The 23892-nt window shown below is 37.3% G+C and overlaps 1 protein-coding gene across 8 annotated transcripts in view; it reads left to right on the forward strand.

Annotated features, from left to right (window-relative positions):
• The window catches only part of LOC135417813 (catenin alpha-3), a 438645-nt gene that overhangs the window by 285062 nt on the left and 129691 nt on the right, over nucleotides 1–23892 (forward strand). For 7 of the 8 annotated variants that reach the window (XM_064662319.1, XM_064662320.1, XM_064662318.1 and 4 more), the window contains one exon: nucleotides 5094–5186. The exons of the other annotated variant lie outside the window; for it this stretch is intronic. In XM_064662319.1, the coding sequence (XP_064518389.1) occupies nucleotides 5094–5186 (93 nt within the window). The remainder of the gene's footprint in view (nucleotides 1–5093; nucleotides 5187–23892) is intronic. 8 annotated transcript variants of the gene reach the window in all.

Genomic DNA, 23892 nt, shown 5'->3' on the forward strand with positions numbered 1-23892 from the left:
CCCTCTGTTGCTAACATTCAGCAAATGGTGCTAAGGGGAGGTTTCATCAAGCAGTTTACCTTTAGATCTTTCACTTGCTGTTGTTTTTGGGCCTGTGGAAGGACCTTTGTTCAGGTATCAGAGGCTGCTTCCCACTTATTCCAGTGGATTAAGTCTGGTGCTGGTGTGGATGGTACGTTTTTTGGAGAGACCATTAGTGAGATACAGGTCACTACTACAGGCAGTTTCTGTTTAGTGGAGTCTTCAGCTAACCTGGGTTGCCAGGGCACAGATAAAATCCAAATAGAGTGTCTGTTCTTGGTAGTAACAAGGGTTCTGCATACCGAGGTCTAGAGAGGGAATCCTTAGCTGAGTTCTTCAGCTGTAAACTGTGACCCAAAGCAGTGAGCTTAATGGGGCATCTAGCCTGACATCTTTATTGAAAAGGAAATTATTTCTAAAATGTTACTGGGTGGAATTCTTCCTTACTAATGTGTGGTATTTGCTGCAGAGTATTGTGTGTGGTTTTTTCCCATTTTTATTTTGGTTGAGGCCCAATTCATCAAATCTCCTAAATGAACTTGTGTGAGAGAAGACTTGTCTGAGAACGTGGAACTTGAAGTAAACCTGTTACACTTATGTTGCTAAAAAACAAAACGAGCCCAAAAACCAACAATCTGGTCTGCTGGTATTCAAAAACCTTTTATTGATTAATTGCAGAAGCAGAATCATTGTCACGTTTAATGGGAAATATTTTAAGTTATGTAATACTCTGAGAAGTAACATCTTAACCAGGTGTTGGTTACTCCTCAAGGGGGGCAGTGATAAGCCTCAGGTGTACCAGGTGGAGCTGATTTTGTTAAATCAGGAGTGATTATGGCATTAGTGGAATACTGGGTGATTCAGTTCTGCAGAAAATGGAAGGAGATAGAGACGTGCACAATTAAGAGAAGTACAAAAGGAGCCAAAGGAGTGAAGAGACTTACAGGTGCCCCAGACTAGTTAATTTAGCAGACTCAAGAATCCTTCTGGAAAAGTGCAAGGGGAAAAGCAACATAATATATGTTAAATAGATTGTTGAGTAGAGTTTTTAGCTTCATCTCCACAAAAGTAAAAACTAATAGAAGTTGAGAGTGTAAATTTTGACCTAAAGTATTACTATTTGAGTTGATCTGGAAAGAAATTAAGTTTTGTGGTAGAAAATGGACTGGAAAATAAGCAACATTGTGCTATTACTTTATTGCCCACTGGAGGTAAGTTTTCAGTCTAGAGCAATGTATTTTTTCACTATAAACAAATATTCTAGTCAATGTAGGTTTTATCAAGCTCATAAAAATGCATTTAGTAATCATAAATGCATTTAAAAATGCAGCAATGACTAGAAGACATACATCAATATAGCTGTTCCCTTGAAAAAGTATAGAGTCAATATTTAATGTTGACCTTTATAGTTTTTTCATGGCTCTTTTTTTGTATGAACAGTCATTTTCCTCAGAAGACTTTTCAAGGCTTCATTAGTAAAGCCAGTGGTAGAAACTTCGAATGCATCATAAACTTGCAGAAAGTATTTCTGTATACCACAAAACTGGAAGCAAAGAATATGGAAGTAGCTTTTTCACTTGCAGTTTGAGGAGAGCAGGGAGTTACAATCAGTTTACAGAGAGTACATAATTTATATCAAAAGCTAAGTTGACTGCTATAATGCTGAAATTTAAATGTTATATCTCAGCTCAGTATTCAGTTGCTCTCCCACAAATGAAATGCCTTCTGAATTGTGATTATTCAGGATTAACCAAACGAAACAAACCACAACAAAACAACAGCAACATAACAACAAAACAAACAAAAAAAACCCCACCAAAAAACAAAACCACAAAATTATCAGATCAGTATTTTAAACCTTCTAGTAAAGACTACATTTGAAATCTTGTGACAAACAATTTTAATTTTCTTGAAATTTGAAGCATGTCAGTTTTTATTTTAGACATATCACTGGTTTTCCTTGCTTTGATTTAGAGTATGTTACAAAACCACTTAAATATCAACAGAGCATTTGTTATCCAAGGCTATACAGTCTCCCAGTATGGTACTGAGAATTTCCATAGGATTACCAATGGGAGGGATTGGGTTGCCAGAGAGTTCTTTAAGTATGCTAAAAATATTACAAAGAACAGACTTTGGGCTTCCCTGCAGAGTGGTGAAGGACCCAGTAAACTTTATGTTAGACAGACCTTTGGAGGGTCTCTCCTCAGCAAAAGATTTTTGTGACAGGAAGGATTTACTATGAAGAAGAGGAAGTTCATGGAATTAACAACTTACTTATCCTTAGCAATTTACAGTATAAGTGAATTAGGATAAAATAATGTAAAGAAACTGAGCTCCTATGGGTGGAGCAAGAGGGATCACATCCAAAGAACATGTTGCTTCATTTAGTACAATTTATAGAAGAGGAATTTAGTTCGTTGGCAGACAGTCTGTTCCCAAGCAAATACTTATTTTTGGGAGTTAATGCAGTGAATTTGACTGAAAAAAAATCCTTGGGGGTACATTTAGTTCTTACTGTGAAGTGTGAACAATAGAACAGTAAAGCTGTTCTCAGCTGAGAATGAAACAGGTGGTGAGGCAATGCAGTGATTATTTACACTTTTACTACTTTAAAATCTCACTTTTGCATTTGGCTTTGCATTTGTGTTCTCAGAGTTAACTCTGAACCACTGTCGTGCATTTGTGACATTTGTTGTAAAGAATACGAACCTCTGTTTGCTGTTGGAAAGTTGCCTGGCATAAATTCCTAATGCTTATAATCCTTAGTTGGCTGCTTGTGCTTTGAGAATGGTATTATGAATTGGGTCATCACCAAGGAATAGCTACAGCTGAGCTGAAGAATCAGGAGGGGAAGCATAAGATCAGAAAGAGTTTTTCCTCTCTCTATAAAAAAGCATCATGGCTGTTGACTTCAAATAAAAGGGAATACTTGTGGACTAAGAGATCCATCCCAACCTGAGCGTGCTTTGTCAGAAAAGAGCCATGCTTTTTTACCCTTCTGATTTTCAACATGATCTGGTAACATACACATAATTTGTCCCCAGATGCTGATGGGCTCTATAGAGCCATTGGCATGGATTGGTTTAGAGTTCATTCTCATATTTTGAACAGGGCTTTGTATTTTGAACATGGATCGGTTTAGAGTTTATTCTCATATTTTGAAGAACTGCATGATCTCTGCAAGCCTCTTTTAACCTAATTTATTATTTTATGACTCTGTGACACAATTTAAATCAAGGGCTGTATTTGTACTGAAATGTTGGAGCCAGTGCAACTGGGAAACAGGATAAAAAGTTGTTCTAAACTGTCTCTGTATCTGCCTTGCTGATCAAGACAGGGATAAAACAGTTATTGCTTACAGCAGAGAACTCAGTCTTAAAACTGTTCTTACTGATAAACAGGAGCTGTGTATCCCACATGGTTGCAGTGGATCCTAAGGAATGAAAAGTAGCTTGTCTGGGAACTGTGAAATGAAATTTGAAAAACCTGAGGAACCTTATGCTAAAGAGAAAAAAGACTGCTGAGGGTTTATTTTGTCCTGGTGGAATGGCTGTTATTGCCTTTTTTTTTTTTTTTTTTTAACCGTTGAATTGTTACTGCTTTAGGCATAGAGAAGCTCTTTCAGAAATAGATCAATAATATTTGCACCGAGCCTTGTTCTTTGTTTGTTTAGGGGGGTGTATTAATGAAGTGTGAATGAATGCAGTGTGACATTAGGGATACAGAAGCAGCTCAGTGACTAGGGCAAAGGAATGAAAATATTCAAACCAACATGAATTAGTTTTTGGGGACCAATAGTGAAAACCTCTGACCTTCAATCCAAAGAAAAAGAACTGATTTTTTTTTTTGGAGGGGAGGGAATAGCGTCTTTTAGAGTTGTATTGTGATGACACCAAATCATCTATTGGTAGTTTAGGGTGAAGAGTCAGGAGGGGAAGCATAGAATCAAACCCAGTTTTTTTCAGATACTGCATTAAAAAACCAACCCATGGTGGTTTGCTTCAAAAAACAGGGAATACAGTGTAATGCATCTATGCAAACTGGATTTCTTCAGTCTTAACCGTTCTTTTGTATGTGGTCAAGATAATGCATCCCACAGGTAGGGAATCAGTGAGTTCTGTTGGAATACCAGGGATAGGTGCATGGAGTATTTATATGTAGGCAGAGGTGACCGTGGAAGGCCCTGCATTCTGGCCCTCATCCACTTCACAAAGGGTCTTACTCAGTCTCTTCTGACTTTGCAGTAGGACAAGTAATTAATTTGTCTGTGTGCTAAATAATGCCTTGTAATTACTTTACATCAATTAAGTAAGAATAATAAAAGCCTTTGGCAATAGGTTATGGTAGAACTAGTAGTAGTATCCTAAAGCCTGTTGATGTTCAGTTGCAGTGAGTGAAGCAAGTGCTGTTTTTCCTTAATCTATTTAAACTTGTGGAACTGTGGAGCATCATGGAAGAGGTTTTTACTCTAAAGGAAGCTGGATCTCCATGGTGTATAGTAAAATAAACCAGAAGACAGACTTATTCTTTCACAGATTTCAAGTTTCCATCTGCATTTACAGTGTCAGCTGCACTGATGTGACTATTTCAGTAGAAAACCGTACCTCTAATTAAAGGAATGATCTGTGGATAGCTCAGGGCATAAATTACTCTGTGTTTCATTACAACAAATAAAGGTAAATGTTGTTTGAGCTTTAGGGTCTTAAAAATAAGTTTTAAAAAAAAAAAGTTAAAAAGCCGGACCTGATTTGAAGGGCTCTGAAAAATTAACAAGTGAGATCACAAGCAACCTTAGCTGAAGCCTTAGGTTCCTACTTTGAAATTTTCTCATGTAATCTAAACAACACCCTGCAGCTGTTACCTAGTGAACCTCAACTGGGATGAGATCATGAGATTTCATGTTATTGTCACCCCTTTCCACTGCTCTTTTTTCACCCCAGTGTTTCCTTGTTCAAGTATGTCCTTTCTAGCTTTCTAGCAGAGATGGTTTTGGGCAAGTTTGAGGGTTTGGGGATTCATGCTTGCTTAAAAGGCTCCTTGTTTATTGAAGTTTGTTTCTTTTGTTTAAGGTTGCTAATCTTGCTTGTTCATTGTCAACAAATGAAGATGGAACAAAAATTGTCCAGATGGCAGCTAATCGCATAGAGACCTTGTGCCCACAGGTAGGACATTTTCAATTAATTCCCATTACAGCTCACTAACCATACAGTGTATTGTCACACAACGTAGATGTTTAGCTGTGCTCCTTTAGTCTAAATTCACATTCCATTTATACAGTTCAGTGTAGCAAATGGAGACCAAATGGCAAATCCAGGGCAAATACTCAATTTGTTTTCTCTTTGTGCTTAACATAGGAATGGTCGATAGTCTGTATTGATTGGGAGTTCAAAAAAGCTGTAAAAGTTACAATTGCAGAAATATGCTGTTCTCTTTCTGAATCAAACCTGTTTGAATGAACATTGTAATGTGATAGGCAGATTTGGAACGTTTTTACACTTAGAAAACAATACCTGTTTTGACCTTTAACTTAAAATATACAAAATCCCAATCAAGTGGTAATAGTATGTGAACGGCAAAGGATGAATTCTTCTGATTATCACCAGTTTAAAAGATCAAACCTTTGTCTTAAGGAAATGAATGAAAAAAAGGCACAGCTACAGATTTATTCTACAAAATTTATTCACTCTTAGTTTGTCATGTTCAGTATTATAGAGATATAAAACCCTCTGCAGTTAGATCTGTTTAGAGCAAAGATTTTAGGGATTTCTGTGGATCTGATCTGTGTGTTTTAGTTCTTTGGAGAACACTGTGGTTTACACAGTGGCCTAAGTCTTCTCACCCTTTTGTCCTAAATGTGGTGGAAATAAAAGATGAAGAGTAAATATTAATAATATGTTCAATAGCAAGCTTGAGAAGTCCATTTTATCCTGTTGAATAACTGCAAGTCTTGGAGAAAGGAGGTTCTATCGAGGAAATGAGATGTTCTGAAAAAACCACAGACCGGTGTTTTCTCTTGAGTCATTCAGGTTCAGTGCCTATTCTTAAACTTGAACCGTTCTGTGTTTCACATGCCAGCTTCTTGTTTCTCCAGGGGTTCAGGTGCACCTTTGCAATGGATTATTATGCATCCAATTCAGCTTTTTAATTGAAATTGAAACCTACACTTTCAGGGTATCACATCTGATATTAGAAACTCCTAAAATCTAATTTTGACTAAAATATTGATTTTTCTCCACAGCCATTTAAGTTTCTGGGCTTTTAATTTCCTGTGGTAAAGTGGAAGTTTCTTGGTTTTATTTCTTTTTTTTTTTTTTTTTTTTTTTTTTTATTTAACCTAGAGGTAAACCAGGGATGAATTAGTTGATGATTATAGATCTGTCTAAAAAGAGAATGTGGTATGCACATGATAAGATTATGTAGCTACTAATGGTGTGTTCATTGTGCAGGATTTGCTGCTTTCTTAGATAAGGACCATGCCCTGTGAAAGCAATTCATATTTTACCTAAGTAAGCTCCAGCATTTTTCAATAAATCAGATTATGCCATATCAGTTAAAAACCTTCCATAGGGAAAATAATTCTCTCTTAAGTTGCCTGTGAGGCTTATCAATCAGAGTTCAGAATGGGGAAATTCATGTGTAGAACTCCCCAATGTTCTTAAATCTTTAGAGTCAAAAACTTGGTATTTTATGTGCTCTGAAAGATATATTTCTTAAAGAGAAACATGTGGTTGGGATTGAAATCTGAAATAGTAGAATTAAAACAGAACCTCCCCACCCCAAACACCCCAAACATACCAACCAAAAAAAATCAACACCTACGGAAAACATCTGAGAGTCTTGGTAGTTCTGCAGATTTGACCAGCAAAAGTCCCCATGGAACACAGGGGGAAAGGCAGATGCAGAACTGGCAAACCTTGGAGGAAAGCCTTGTTGCTTTTGTTACACTAATCAGATTCTACTGTAGATAAAATGGAGAGAGTTGATTTGGTACTTTACTGTATTTTTTTTTCTCAAGTGAAATTATTAGTGAATATTTGACTGTTCAATAAATGAAATAAGCTAGTGTATGTGTTAGAGCCAATGCAAAACACATAATGCCTGTTCCTGGAATTTCATGAATGCTTCATGAGAAATGAGTTTAATATTAATCTTACATCAATAATCATAGAATAAAGAAATAAAGAGCTGCTAGCATAGGATTTGATGAAGGAAGAATTATTTCTCTCTGTTTGACTCACTTTTGACTGGGAGAATTTTCTTCAGTTTTGTCAGGTAAGTAAAATCTATGATGTCACTTGTAGCTGGGAGCCCATATTACTTTCCTGGTGTACAAATAACATCTTGGCTTGAGAAAGAAAGAGAAGAAAAAGAACCCACAAAAGCAAACAGCAAGAATATTAATCTGTAGAGCTGTTTTGCTAATATCCATTTATGCTTCAGTTCAGTGGCATGTTTGAAGAAGACTCTGGTTCCTCTAACAGTTAGTCCTCTGGAATACCTGATAGATGGTAAATGTAGAGATGGAAAATGACCCAAAATGTGGGAAACCAGGGATTAGCAGTCAAGCATCTGGCTTCTCTATCTAAACTATAGGGTTTTTTACATTTTTATAGTCTGGCTCTGATCAGCTTCCAGATGGTCCAACATGTATGCTTGGCACATCAGGCCTTAGATTATGTGAATTTTAGGCTCACTTCCTTTGAAGGTGGGATCTCGCTGGAGCTTGCTGATGGTTACCAAAGTGGTGCAGGGTGATTAGTGTCAATTCTGGAGTGTCATAAAAGGATGGAAAATGCAGGAAAAGCACATGAATGTTCATGGCTTAGCTTAACCTTTATATGATGATAAACAAATGTTTAGAAGTCATTCAATCCCATGCAGTATTTTTATCAGATATTTTAAAAAGATGAGGTATGGACTGATAAAAGCAGAACCTTGGATATTAGTCTTTTCACCTGAGTTCTGTTTTTCTCTTAAGTATTGAGAAAGAGAGATGGAAATCACCTGATTATAATGTTATTAGGTGAGAAGCAATTCTATGGATCATGTAACTAATGAAAAGCATGTAACACTTGGCACATTTGTGGAAGATACAGCTCTAATTTTCATTGCCATCTTTCCTTGCTGTTTAGAACTTAATATGCTGCTAGTAATTTTTAATGCTGCTTGCTGTGTGATAAACCACTAAATATAGAAGCTGATTTTTTGGCTATGGGAGTTTGTAAATAAATCAGTGTGGTTTTTCAGGTAACATTGAGAGAGGTATTAGGATAAGCAAGATGCTGAGCTGATCAGTGGGAATATATTTATACATATCATATTTCTAGGCCATTGAAATACTGATCTGACAGCTGTGTTGAACATTTTGTATTTGGCTTGTCCAGCATAATCCATCTGTTTCTTCACTGCCAACATGACAGTCTGGAACTGACTGCTGTATTTTGGTGTTACAGATCTGTTTATTGACACACCTGTACCTGCAGGGAGGAGAATGGCAAAAACTGCCCAGATTCCTTGCAAGAAACCAGGCCCTGCAGATTTCCTTTCTTTGAATTTTAATAATTTCAGCATTGTTGTAGTTGTGTCTCTGTAGCAGACAATAATAAGCATATCACATATTTTTTAGGATCATATGAAATGGTCTGTTTGTCAGTAAATTCAGAAATATGAAAGAACAAAGAGCTGAGGAGCTGACAGTGTTCTTCAGAGAGTGTGTGTATGTTTGTGTGTAGAAGAGATCCAGGCAAAGCATCTCCATTTCAGTCCACCAGCTGCTTGTACTCTCTCCTCTTCCAGGAAAAGTACATTACATTGATTACACCTGCAGTTTGGTGCCTTCAGCAGCCCAAACAGTGACAGCAACATGCCCCACACACGCCAGAGTCTGCCCTGAGTATCCACCTTTCCAAGCAGGGCTTGCGTGTTCTCTGCTTTCTTTCTCAAAAATTTGTCATAACTGTGTTACACTTCCTGTAAGTTTTTGCTCAAGCTTTAAATGTGAACGTCCTATTATTTATTTTTGCTGTGAATTAAACATTGTATGTGTTTTTCCATTATAAAAATGAGTGGAGGAATTGAGTCTTTCCTTTGAGCTATGTTTTGATTTGCACTAAAATTGTTTAGCCCTTTCGTGTTGATACAGATAAATGGATATTATTTGCGTCTGTGTTATTTTCTAGAAAGTATGTGCTGAACAAACCTGAAATTCTTGTTTGCAAAAATGAGACTTGATAGCTATTGCATTTTTTAGGTATTGAAGTTTAATTATGTGTTTTATGATGCTGTGGATTTTTGAAGCTAGCAATTCACATTTCCTATATATTTACTTTTTCATGAGAGAAAAATCAATCATCCATTTTGTTATTTGCTCTGGTACATGAAATAGTGGGGGACACTGAAGAATTTTTTTATTAGTTTCATAAAACCTCTTCACCAATATCACTTCAATAACCACAGTTTCATCATCTTGGTTGAACTGCCTGTGTGGCATCTCCTTTTATCTGTCTTAAGCCTATTTTCTGGGAAAGTATGGGGGGAAAGTAATGGAGGAGAACATGGTAAATCAGTGCGTTCTCTACCATCTGCTTTAAAAGACAAAAACCAGATGTTAATATCCAACAATATCAGACATTTTATTAGGTACCATCTCCAGCCTTTCAGTTGAGAGATTACTAAGGCACAATACATACTTTTAATTAATGCCACTGTCATCTCAACCTGGCATTCATGGCATTAGTCTGCAGTGCCACCAAGAGCAGCAGCTGCTCGTCCTCTAGACTCCTGCTATCCCTTCCCTTGAGCCAGCCAAGAGCGTTCATGCACCCACACAACAACACCAGGAGCTGACTCGAATGAAAACTAACCTTCTTGCTTCCCAGGGTAATTCTTGGCTGCATCAGTTTTCTGATCCAGACATTAGGAGTTGCAGTTTGTTCTCTCTGTTCATGGAAATTGAGGTTTGCTGTTTCAAAAAGCTGATGAAGCCTGGGGCAGTTTCAGGTGATTGGGATGCTATGGAATCCTAAAGCTGTGGGACACCAAAGTGTTTTGGAAGGCATAGCACTTTATTCTTTGGTACAAATAGACTTAGCTAGATGTTTGCTTTGGCTTGAACTTCTCCAATAAACAGTTTGAAGGAGGGGAAAAAACCCTGCTGTGACTCTTGGATTCCCCTGAAAGCCTCATGCTGGCTGCTTGGCTCTTTTGTGATAGTAGTTGGAGAGAGAATAATTAACTACAAAATGCCTTGAGGTTTTCATTCTTAACTTTCATCTTCCAGCATCTGTTGTGTTAGAATAGAATCCTCAACAAACTCTCAATTTGTAGTATTAAACAAAAATACCTACCCTGAGCAATACAGAAGCTGTTCTGTTTTATCCTCTTCTTGCCCCACCTGCAGTTAGTGGACATAAGACATGAGAATGACTGAGTTTCTTAAAGTTGCTGGAGGGCATTTGCTAGGGATTCACACTGCACAAAAGTGCTGTGAATGTTTTATAAGCAATTTATTTTTCCTTTCACCTTTAAAACTTTAAAGTATGTTTCCCAGAAAGGTATTTTTGGTTTTTTTTTATCTCTTCAACTTTTTTTTGATCTAAATTTGTAAGTTTTCCTGAGATTCCACATTTTGTGGTGACAGGCCCACAGCAAAATGCTGGAGAAGGAAGGAAAAGAAATTAAAAATCAATATTAGAGACTTGCTGTGGTCATGTGGTCCCTTCTTGTGTTTTAGTGATTTCTTCCTGGAAACTACAATGCTATAAAGTCATTAATGATGGCAAAGAGGGGTAACGTGGTCTGCAAGGGGGTTTTCTGTGTTATATTTTCAAATATAAATGCAAAATACGTCTGGAAATTTGACTATCTACTTTACTAAACTCCAAATTAAAAGTAATTAGGAATTGTGTCCGTAAGAGCAGCTTTGGATATAAAAATAGGAAGTACACCAGTTTGCTTCCTGTATCTCCCAGATGATTGTGCAATATTGTTGATATAGATGCAGAGTCTAATTTGCTCCTCTGAGTTTACTGCCCTAAAGCTCTCACTACTATTGCAAATAGAATAATTTCAAGGGAAGCTTTCTTTCTAATGTCCTTGAAACTTGCCGTGTGATGTGACATGTGTTCACATTTGTGCATGAAACACAGGTCTGTGTGTTTGCATTATACCATTTCTTCTGTCTCCTTTGCACTTTTTCTGGAAAAATACAAAATGAAACCAGGACAATTCTAAATTAATAACTGCATTCACATGAACTTTGTGTTCTACTGTAGAATCTCTGAAATTATTTAAGAATGCAGACTTTTGATGCCTGATCCATATCTCTAAGGCAGAATTTTAGCCATATGTGCATAGTTTTCTGGGAAAGATGATTTTATAAGGAGATTTTTTTCTGGGTAATGCACTGTATCCTTCCAACATTTGTTTTACCTGTTTCTAAATCATGGTGTGTATAAATAATTAGAGACACTTCAAAAATTACCCCATTTCTCATTTCCTTAGTGGTACAGCTTTCTGTTGGAGGCAGTAGCTTGCCTATCTCTTGATATGTGGGATATCTGCATGTGGAAAACAGACTAAAGGACTAAAAATCATTAGAAAAACATTACTGACAACAGGGGAAAAGGAGAGTAGTCATTTGATGGTGGGTGACATACAATTTAGGTAATGTTGGTTTCCTCTTTTACGGGATGATCATGTAATGATGTTTAGGAACCTGATTTCATGATTACGACTCTGAATTGTTATTCTTAAAAATAACAGAGGAATAGAGATTCCTCCCTAAGGAAGGGAGAAATGATTTCCTTTCTCTGAATTTCTCATTACCTGCCCTGAACTGTCCTCGCTGCCTGGAAGATTACAAGGGGGTTTTGTTGGATTCTTTTTGCACTTTTTTTTTGGCTCATGGGGTGTGTACAGATTGTGTATGTGAAATACAGAACAGAAAATGAAAACTAAGAGGAAATGTGGAAATATTTACGTTCCTTTAGTATCGTGCACACCTGTTATGATAGTGACAATATATTGTCTTCACTCTGCACCATTTTCTTTGTTTGTTGTTGTTGTTATTTAATTTGAGAGGATTTTGGTAAAAAGTAATTTGAAACTCTCTTGGTGGGAAATTCTTAACTGGGGATGGAAAATACCCATCTCAGCAGTCCCTTGAAAACCAAACGGGGATGATCTTTAGTTACTACATTTGTTTACCGAGGGGACAAAGAAACATTGTGTTATATTTGCTTCACTTTCCAGCCACTTCACTGTAACACGTCCGGTGGTGTGACATGACATTTGTTCTGGAGGAACTTCTAAAATCCTCAAGGTGTTAGTGATAGTTTGATGCTCCTGTATATGGACATGTAAGTCCCTGAGCAAATGCTTATTGTCATTTAAGATACGTTCCATTTTATGTATAGGAATGTAACTGAAATCTTACTGCATTTCTATGACAGAATCAAATGATGCTAATTCCATTCATGTGAAATACATTACTAAAAATAATTTTCTTATTTTAAAGTCTTCCTTGTTTCTGAATATATAGAATATACCTGATTTGTCGTGATGCTGGTTTTGTTAGAAATGCCAAGAGGGAATGAGGAACTAATTAATACGTTTTCAGTAGGTTTTTTTGTATTATTGCTGTTTGATTTGGATTTGGCATAATATAATTCAAACTGTATGTGAAGCAACAGCTGTGGCATAAATGTTGAGCTTTACTGATGTCCTTTCCTCCCCAGTATATAAATGTAATCCATATGTGTGTTCATATTACCATGTATTCAAAGACTGTAGCTGCAGTGTAGTTACACTGTAATTGTTCCAGGTCTCATACAGTTTTATTTCATCTCTGTAAAGTTTGGTGCATGAATGAATAATCCATAAGGACCTTTCTATTTTATATGCATTCCATTATAAATCAGACTAAAGGTTTACTTGGATATGAAATCCAATACACAGAAGGTAAATGACATAAACTTCAGTTTTACGTTGTAATTTGAGTATGTGACTAATTTAATTGATAATTATGGCTGCTGTATTCAAACACAGGGATTTTTTTTTCTGTTGAACTCCTTTTGAGATCAAGTCCTGAGACTGTAAACTCCCATGGAGATTTTTCTTAATGCCTGCATCCTCTGGGAAGCTGTACTGTAGCTTGTGCTGTTGACAGTATGCCTTATCCCAGTTTGATCAGCAAACCCAGCTATCTCTGGTGCTGATAAGTTTTATACCAGTATAATGGACAGTGTTGGTAGACTGTGACAGAACATTTACACGGCTTAAGAAAAATGTAGAAATGTAGAAAAATCATCCTGAAAAAGCTTTGCCCCATGAAGAGACTTTGTGTTCTCAGTTCAATCTGTTTATAGCAAACTGCAGGGAGCTGAGCTCCAGTTCTGGATGCAGCACTGTTGAAGATAGGACTTCCAGTGTGCTTTTGAGTATAAAATAACAAAGGAAAAAATTATTAGCAGAACTCAGTTTTGAATATTTTTTTATTTCCTCTTTCCTGCCAGAGTTCAAGAAGCATTGGGATGATACTCCTGGGCACAGGTTGTGACTCTTGGGGAAGGTCCTGTGCAGGGCTGAGGGTTGGACTCGTTGATCCTTGTGGGTCCCTTCCAACTCAGCACAGTCTGTGGTTGATGTATCAGTAAGTCTTGAGGATTATTTTAGCCTTCCATTTCAAGAATCTGTATATCTTGAAATTAGAATTTTATTCTAGAATGCATTGCACAAGGCTTGATGAACTTGGGTGAATTGTTTTATGCTTTCTGAGCAGAATCTCGTTGTCCCCCATGTAGACAAACTATGGATACAAGAAAGTAATTGTTTGGTTAGCATGTTAAGACTGCAGCTAAAATTATTGGAAGCAGTTTACCAGTGTTATGATTTGCTGGATCCTAAATTATATCCTGGATAATGGGTGTATATCTAATACAGAAAATACAGTTTGAGGAATAGCAATTTTTTTTTTTTTGTTTGGGTCAAAAAATGGACTTTTTATTCTTGAAATAAAATAGGGGATTTGTGAAATTCATCCCTGTAGGTTTGAATATCATATCCAAAACGTCCCCTGGGTCATTTACAGATGCTGTACTCCACAAGGCAGAAACAGAAATGTTTGTTTATTCTTGCTGCTTTGGTTTCAGTAGTGCAAGATAAAGTGAAGGTACAGAACTAAAATGATGAATTCCATGCAAAAAAGCCCAACATATTTTGGAATTTGTTGTCTGTTTCACTTGTCAGGTCAAGTGAATTAGTTCTGGGTGGGAGGTGCTGTCGGATTGATTTAAGAAGCAGTCTTTAAGTGTTCAGCCTATTCTGTCATCTGTCTCTGAAAAACAAAGTAACTGTCCACCCAAATGTGAATACTGAATACTTTACTGCATTTTCAGTTTTTTTCCACTTCCGTAACACTAAACTAAAATAATGGCAATGTCTCTTTTGTTAAAGATAACTCGTGTGCTTTTTCTGTAGGAGGGTTCAACGTGCATTCAGAAATACGTGTGTAGTCCCTGTATGAAACCAAGGCATAGGTGTGTGCAGGGGTAGGGGGAGCTTTAGAGGGCTGTTTGGTGCGTGTGGTTTTGGTTTGGTTGGATTTGTGTTTGGTTTTATTTTCTTTCTCAAGAGTTCACCATGCCTCTCAGCAGTTAGAAGGTATGCTTTTGAGTGAAATTACACAGGTTTTTTTTTTTTAATGAAGTACAAAAACTTTATCCCGATGTAATAAGAACATATTTCTGTGTATTGCTGGCAACCACTGCCCAGATATCAGAGATAAAAGCCAGGCAGGATTTTATTTAATTTCTTGCCTGGAGTATCAGATCAATAATGTTTGTAGAATTTTTGGCTTACCCTCTACCCCACAATTCTGTTTGTTCTTGAGGGGTTGCTTTACCTGTGCGCTCTTAATTTATTCGCAAGTTCCATGATCAGCAGCTTGTAATAACAATGTAGAAATTAAATCTTCCCTCAATGGTGGGTAACAAGAAGGCCTTTGCTAGATTTGAACAGTGGGTTAATATATCTCTACTTTGTTCAGTTATGTGTTCTCAAAGCTTAAAGTTGCCTCATAATCTCAGAACAAATAAACCCATATATAACTTCTAAAGCTTATTACCAAACATAGTCAATTATGTCACAGTCAAACCAAGTGCCTCCGGTGCAATCTGTCCTTCCTGCTTTAAATTGTGGGATAAGAGAAAGAAAGAGAAACATAGAGTAAGTTCTTTAAATCCTATTTCTGCCAAGGTAGAGAGAGATTGCAAATAGGACTTTGACATTTTGTGTTGGATCGTAATTTGCCCTAAGTGTTTTTACCACTGCAGATAGTATTCTAGGGATTGCAGTGTTCTTATTATTGCATCATTGTTTCTTGTTGGATTTTTTTGAGTCTTTCTGAAGCAGTAGGTGTGTTAATCTGTTCTGAATATAATGTGAAATCTTATGGTCACATAGCACCTGTACACCTAAATCCTCGTAACTATGAGTACTGGATAATGCTGCTGTGGTAGAAGTTTTTCAGGATATTGTGAAAGAGAGGAGTGTGCTGTGGATGGAACTTTTCCTATGTTCAGAAGTGTTTCTTGTGGAAGTACAGTCTTGCTTTGTCTTGTATGTCACTTTTGATATAATGATTAAACAGTATTCCTTAACTCTGCATCTCCTTTTAGACATTTTCTGTGGAAGTAGATTTCACCTTTTAAATTTACAGAACAATTAAAGTTGATTTTATTAATAAGTATAGCCAGTAATTTATTTCCTCTTGGAGTGCATTTAGCTCTTGGGTAGAATTTGTCTGGGGCTGTTATCAACACGATCTCAATTTTATTTAATTATACTGACTGAAATATATTTTATGCTTAAATATTTTGTATACAAGATACACAGTTTTCAAAGCTTTTAAATTGTTATGGGGTTTTTTCATATCTTTGTTATTTTAATAGCTTTTTATGGCAGATGCCAAAGCAACAGTGTCACATAATCTTATGCATTTTTATCATTATAGTGGGATTTTTTGGCTTGCAAGTTTGTTTCTAGAGTTAGTAGTAAATACATATGCTTTCTTACAGAGCTTGGGCATATCTGGATATTTAAGCTCCCCCACTGTTTTAAGAGAAGTACAAGGCACAGCTTGACAGAAATAAGCTCCACAAAATGTTTGTGTGTTTGGGGTTTTTTTTTTTAAAGAACAGAAATGGCAGACTACCGGCATGTTTCTGTGGTTTCTTTTGTAGTAACTCTTGTGTCAGGAAATAATATTTCATGATGTTGCTACATTCTGTTTGCATTTCTATTACCTGTCTTAGAGTATCCCCAAGAAGTGAGTCATTCTTGCCCCTGAAGCAATCAGTGTCAGTAATTAAGTAAGTATCATATAGTTGTTTTGTAACTGCATTTGAAAACAGTAACAGTTCAGGTTGGACGGGACCTTGGGATGTGTACAGCCTTCTTCTCAAGCCAGGTCCTTTTCCAGGGGAACTGCCCCCCCAGTCAAGTAACTTACTCCATCCCACCTGCAAGATTTGTTTTTAGACATTCAGATGATCATTTTTGAAAGAAGGAAGAAAAACCTCAGGTTCTCTTGCGTCAAAACCAGTTGGACACGAGTTTTCTTCCTTACAGTCCCAAGCAGTGCAATTTCTTTTCTGAAGTAGTGTGAGATGATTAATTTAGTAATAGCTTGGGAAAAAATCCAACTTTTAAAAGCTCAGAAATCAGTTTTCTGTGTTCTTTGTTGTGTTACTTGTGTACATACTCCAGTTAATCTTCTTCAGGTATGCTTAGAAACTGTTCACATTACATAAATGAATTGGGATTAAAAATTACATTTAAGACTCCAAGAGCTCGCCCACCGAACTTTTGCAGAGCATTTGGTTCTTAATATGTTGAGATAGCTGAAAGAGAGAAAGCCTCCACACATTTCCCAGGAGACACTTTTAATTTCAGGAGAAAATAAGGATTTTGGCGAAGGTTTAAAAGGGGTGACCTACAACTAACATAGAGCATTCCACAAAGCACCCACACAACTTAGCAGAATACAGCCCACTGGTTTTAAGTTACCCAGAAGAGATTAAGAAAAGAGTAAAGAAAGAAAGAGATTAAGAGAAGAAACAGGAGCAAATAGCTGGAGAGAGAAAAGAGATCAGGAAAAGACATTAAGAGAAAAATAGCTACCACCAAAGAATCCTGTGGAAGGCTCTTCCTTCCGCTGCCCTGAGTTGGTTCTGCCCCAACAATAAAACAATACTTTTACTGATCCAGTGTCTCACAACATCTCACTGTAGTTTCTTTAGCTATAAAAATATGGACCCTCTAAGTTTCATCTTCCAGTAGCAAAAATCTGTGGTCAAGTCCAATGCTTTGAATTACTTTTCTGTTTATTTATGTGAATGTAGAGCCCACTATCCTATACACTGGAAAAACAGAGTGGAAATAATTTCTTTGCTTTTGCCTCCCAAGGAACTCCAGCCTACATTCAGCTCAAAACTTTTCACTCCAAAATCTCTGGGTGATTTTGCACTGGAGCAAGTATGGATTGTTACTGTTTTTCAGGGAGCAGAGTGGCAGCAGTTAAACCTACCAGTTTTAACTACGTTTAGTGATCCTATAATAAGGTACAAAATAATTCTTATTCCTAAGAGATTTTATTAATGTATATATGATAGATGCGCAGTTTTAATGCTAAGAAACACGAGTTAGTTTTATGTTTGATGCCAGGATTCTCAGTCATGTATCAGATCTTGGAGACATTAACCCTGCATGCAAATGAAGAGTGTTTTGTGTCATTTTACATCCTCCATGAACACGAGCAGTTCTTCAAGAACATCAGCTTTGCAGACTGTTCTCTTTGGCAATTTGATGAGACTAGAGACAAGCAGAGTCCTCATCCGGACTTTGCCTTGTGAGCATGTTTTTAACATTCCTGCACTAGAGGTTGGTACTAAAGCTTTGTAATCTATGCATAAGTGGTAAACTTTTGGTAGGTGTGGCTAAAAGTCTGCTTTTCCTCAACTCTAGGTTGAGTACAATCCATTTTCCATACACATACTATTGTATAGATGTTATTTTTCTGTGTGGTTATCCATGTCTTTCTCTTAGAGATGAACACCCTATCCATGCAGAGCAAATGAACATGTCAGTATTCTGAAGGACAGGGTGAAGTAGATGACCACTTGACAGTAAAAACTGAAGAACAAAGTTGCCTGTGCTTGTAGAAATTGTGCTTTTCATGTAAATCTCTTTGAAATATTAGTCCGTGTAGGTTTGTTTACTGCTCAGGGTGAGTTAAGGGGGCATAGCATGGCCAGTGGAGAAAAGAAAATGAGAGGCTGAATGTGAAACAACCAGAAATGTAAATTCAGTGTCAGAAGCCTCTTTTTATTGGGCACCCCACACTTTTCAAAACAAGATCTTAAGGCTGAATTGAGTTCTACATAGAAAAGACTGTTTCAGAAACAGGTTTCTGAAGTTCTTGTTTGTGATGTGGTAGCTGCTTTTGGGATGTTGTTGCGTGTAATTGGAGATGATACTGCATGCAGAAAGCACAGTGCATTGATTGTGGTAGGATATTTCTTAATGACTATTAACTTCAGTTTGTCAGTAGAGCAGGGGAATTGTGGCACCCTGACCTTTGTAGCAGCCTCCTGTAGGGGCAGGATTGTAAGAAAATCGATGGCATAGGTGTATGAAGGTGTAGGTGACTGAAAGGCGGGTTCCACGTTGCAAAAAGTGAGATGAATGAAAGAGTTGTTTGAGAATTCAGCTCAGAATGAGAGGGAGCTTAAATACGCTCTCTCCCCCATCACCTGGAATTGTACACCGTTACACGTAGATTGTGATTACATGTAGACTTCTGAGTTATCACCCAGGTGGATAAAATGGTTTGAGAATACTTGTTCCCAAACACGGGTGTACAAGTTCTTGTTTTGATTTGATTGCTAAATGGGGATATCCTGGGGTGAGCTCTTTCAGCTTTGCTGTAGCAGCTTACACTAGGGCAGAACTAACCCTTCTTTTCTTGGAGGTAAATTTGTCTAGCATCTGTGAAAGATTTGACTGAACTGGGCTCTGCTGTTACTGTGTCAAGTTGATGTATTTGCCCTCTTAATTTTGTTGGAAATTAATCTGCTGGAGGTGCAGATGAATGTAAATCTGGGCAGCCAGCTCCTGTTCATCTGCAAAAAGATAATCATCAAACAAAACTCAAGCTATTAATTAAGACTTTTTATTGATTTGTGTAGAGAGGCTAACAGTTTTCAGAATCTTCTTTTACTTTATTTCTAAGGAATTTCTAGTTTTCTTCTGCTGTAGTCACTGCCATATCACTGCAATTTCTTCTTCCCTTGTTTTATTTAATTAAAACACTACAAAAGTTTTCTCTTGTAATGTTACTCACACCCTGCATATGAACTTTGTACTCTTGTGTTGTCCCCTTTTGCCTGACTTTAAGCTGGATGATTCATCCTTACCTAAAGGCACCATCTCACTGAACTTCACCTCCCTCCCTCGTGTGACAGGGTGGATGTCTGTTGGGTTCCAAATTATTTCTACAGTAAAGGAGTAATTCTGCCGTAGTCTTAAGCTGACTGCATGAATGCTCCATGAATGTTTTGTAAGATTGTTGGGGCTTTGCTTTGGTTTTGTTTTGTTCCCCACCCTTGCTCCCCTTTTAGCCCATCATGCACAGGAGTAGGTCCCTGAAAGCTTCTTGTACTGTGTATGCCTCAGATTTCATTTTAACTTACCTGTATTTTTATGTAACAACCAGCTGTTCAGAAGCTGGATAGTAGGAGGTGTGTGAGATATCTTAGAACTGTCATCATGTTGCTCTGTCCTCAAGATTCCCTCAATTTATATAATCCTCTGTCACTGCTCTGTTAATTTTTTGAGAGGGGCTTTCATTCAATGGAGTGTGTAGAATATGCTGTATCCTGTCCTTGATGAGGACATATGCATGTTACTGCTGTACAACTAATAATAGTAAATGCAGTCCTCATCTAACTTCTGCTCAGAAGTCCAAGGATATATTTGAGAACTGTTAGTTTAGCAACTAGTATTATGCCCAAGCAGTGAGCAGGAGGAGTACCAGCTTTCTGGGAACATTTACCTGAACTTTGAAATCTGCAGTGCAGAAATAAAAATGGGGAAAAAGTAATGATGGAATTGGAACAGCCTAATATGCTGTAATAAGGTACAGGAAGGCTGTTTTTAATTGGCCAGTGACAAATTGTAACTCAGTTTTAGATCGGGAGGCAGTGATGAAGTAGTGATGTCAGATTAGTTTTGCTTTCATTGTTTCTTGTGGTCAGTTCAGATGGTAAATTTACTCCATGACTGATAGTTGGAATGAAGTAGAAAACCTAAGCCCCACGAAGCCTAAGGAGCTGGCTAAAACTTTTTTCAACTTAGTTTCCTGTTGGTGAGACTGTGAAAGGCCTCGTGTTAAGTTTTTTTTTTCTTTTTTTGATTTTTCTTCTTTTTACAGGAAAAGGAGGTTTAAAATCTCCGTTCTACTTATGTGATAAGGTATCTCTTCAAGTTTCTTGGACCACATTAAAAATACCTAGTCTAAATCATACGTGTTGTGGATCATGGCTTTTGGGACAGCTCCAGATAGGACAAAGGCAACAGGACAGCTGGGTTTAGCCAAGCTTTAGGAACCTTGTTTGGCTCTTAATCCCTCACCTTGACATGGTTCCCAGGCAAAACGAAGACATGTGGTCTATAGTGTGCTCTCCAACTTAGATATGACAGGATTTTGGTTTCAGTACTGTCAATCTGAATTGTTCTGTGGAATGTAGGTGTTGTCACACTTATGGAAGCCATGTTTATTCAAAGTGGAGTGAAGTCTTCTCTTCACAGGATATTTAACATCAGAGCCATTTACCTCGGGAACCATGAGGAACAGTGTCACCTGAAATACTTAATTCAGGATTAACTGCCTTTGTGTATAATATAACTGATTTAACTTTAGCTGTGAATTTGCTGAGGGAGGCCTTAGGTGAATTCTCTGGTTTGTGTTATTTAGGTGGTTAGACTGATGGTTTGGGGCTCTCGTGCAGCCTCAGCCCATCAGACTGTGAGCCAGTGCAGATGAGGGTGCTGCCTGCCTGTGCTGTAGCTTTTGCATTTATTGAAGGTTTTGGGACTTCATTTCCAGAGATATCTGGGGTCATCTTGATTTCTAAATTCACCCATTTAATAAAGTTGACTACATTCTTTAACAGTTTTGGTGATCCTCCCAGGCAGTTTACCTCTTTATTGCATTTGACAAGATAAAAGTTGATTTGGCAACATAAAAGATGTTGGTTCTGATACTGAAACAACTTTTTACACAGTCTCATTGTGACTTTTGGCAGGGCCAACCTGATAAATCTACCAAAACAAAGAAGAAAATAGAGTAAGAAAAAGACTTTATTGTATTCAACCAGAAATAGTGTTTGACTTTCATATATCTTATTAGAGGCTTAAACAGAAAAGTTAGAAATTACCTGTTTAGTATTCCAGTCTTGTTGGACGCATTTTAAAACCTAAACTAGTTAGTGTGGTGAATGAAAACAGGACCAATGTGACCTAAGAATTATTGAGGTGAAATTTTGAGCCCCTGGCTTAGAAAATTGATCCTGTGAAATTGGATTAAGTGTGATAGGAATGAAAACAGTGAAGTTCTCAACTCCTGCAAATGCCTTACTTTTAGGAGAGGATTGGGGGAGCTGCTGTAAAGCCAAACAGAAATGGGCTTTAATATATTGCATTGCATGTGGAAAGTTATTGTATCTTTGATATTGATACTGAAATAAAGAAACTGGAGGTTCTAAAATTACTAATTCCTAAAATGGTTAAACCACTAATGTTATTTTAAAAAATATATGGAAGAGCACTATTACTACACTGAATTTTCTGTGTTTGTATTCTACACTTCATATAGAAACAACATCATATCTCTCGACCCAAGAGATTTGGGCACTGGGCTGAAACTTTTTGGGTTGCTTTTGTCCTGGGCGAGTTTCTGTGGGGACTTGAAGGATGTGGTATGTGCTGTTCCCAGCAGTGGTACTCCTGAAGTACTGAATGAACAATTGTTTTAAAAATGTGGTCTGTGGGCAAGTCTGGAGTCACCATGTTTTCTTCCTCGTTTGCCATCCCTGTGAGCTAAAACTGGGCATTAATGAGAAGCCATTGTGCCTCTAGTCTACACCTGGGAGAACAATTTTTAGGAAGTGAGCTTCCAGTTTGTTTTAAATGGGATAAAAGGAAGGAAAAGTGTGTTAGTGCAGGCCCTCTCCTACTTTAGTTCGTTCATTTGTACATTTTTTTATTAGTTTTACCAAGTGAGTTGCAATAGCCACAGTCTGCAGTTACTCTGAGATTAGAAACAAAAGTGTTTTATCCTGTTGGTGAAGCACCTTCAACCCAGTAGAAATCTTCAGCGGTGGACTCCATCACCACAGCTCCTGGTAACAAAATTGAAAAGCTGCTTGTAAACTGCTTAGTTACATCTTTTGAATTTCCAGCATTTGTTTTAATAAACAAAGGAAGTAGTTTGTTAGTGGTGAAATGGCAAGTCATGCAAGACTGATTTTAGCACTGCATGTTATTGCCTACCTTGAAGTTTTTATTCAAAGGGTGTGTTTAGTGACAAAGGTAATGCTCTAACAGGAAAATGCTGAACATTTATCTTTATAGAAAGGGACCCCTATGATCTCTTTAATTTCCTGCTCTAACTCTCATGAAAACAAAAACAAATTGGTCCTTGCACAACCTTCAGTCGAAGCAATGCATGTAAATGGAAATTAAAGCCTTCAGCAGCTTGTGTGGTCTGTAGACTGATTTGAGAAGCCAGAAGCAATTAGCTATCCAAGCATATATGTCTGCAGGAAGAGACCCTGTTTCCGAAGTGCTGCTGCAACTGAATAGTGCATGTGGGAACGCAGGCAGAAGGTTTATGACAGTAGTTTGCTTATGCCAAGGATGTGGGCACCTTTGTTGGTGTCTTTTGGGCTTCAAAGTCCCTTGTTTTTAATGTGACTTGTTAAAGTGACTTGTTTTTAATCTCAACATTCTGATAAGGTGTCAGTGATCCCCCGTGTCATCTGTGTCAGCATTGCTGTGCTGTTGCTGTTTTTCAGGTGGCAGAACCGTAAATGATCAAGACAGATCTTGTGCCAGATGATACAGCCAATAAATGCTTTTGCTGAAGATTTTGTAGATCTGAAGTATGGATAAAATAAGGTTTTATGAAACATACTGAAAGTCTGTAGTGAAAGGATGTCTGAAAATGATGGGGCAAGCCCTGTGTTTACCACAAACCAAATTAAAAAAGGAAAAAGAGTAGTCAGGTCTGAGCCCTTAATGGGCCTGGCTGGAGCAGTATCATCACCCACCTCTAACATCTGCTGTTTCAAAAGTCAGTGGTTTTGTTTAAAGGATTCTACCTGAAATCAGACTTGTTTTAGTTGAGCCTTTAGACTTTATTAGGTGTGTGCTGCATGGCTTGGTGAGCTGTACTTGGTAAAAAGATTGTTTCATAGCCAAACTGACAAAATCTTCACTGGCAGTCATGGATTTTGAGGTGCTTTTGATTTTTTTTTTTAATTGTTTTCTTGTTTTAAAGAGCATTCCCTATGATCTTATTATCAGGTATTTTTAAAACAACCTGTCCACTTTTTTCCAATTTTAAATTTGTTTTGCCTATTGGATTTTTTTCCTTTTTTGGAGAATAAAATATTTTTAAGCTTTTATGTTAGTACTTCTGGGACAGAATTCTGTTTGGGTTTTTTGTGGTTTTTTGTTTGTTTGGTTTGGGTTTTGTTTGTTTTGTTTTTGTTTGTTTTTTGTTTGGTTTGGTTTGTGGTTTTGTTT

The sequence above is a fragment of the Pseudopipra pipra genome, chromosome 8, assembly GCF_036250125.1.
Source record: "Pseudopipra pipra isolate bDixPip1 chromosome 8, bDixPip1.hap1, whole genome shotgun sequence".
Classification (NCBI taxonomy): Eukaryota; Metazoa; Chordata; class Aves; order Passeriformes; family Pipridae; genus Pseudopipra; species Pseudopipra pipra.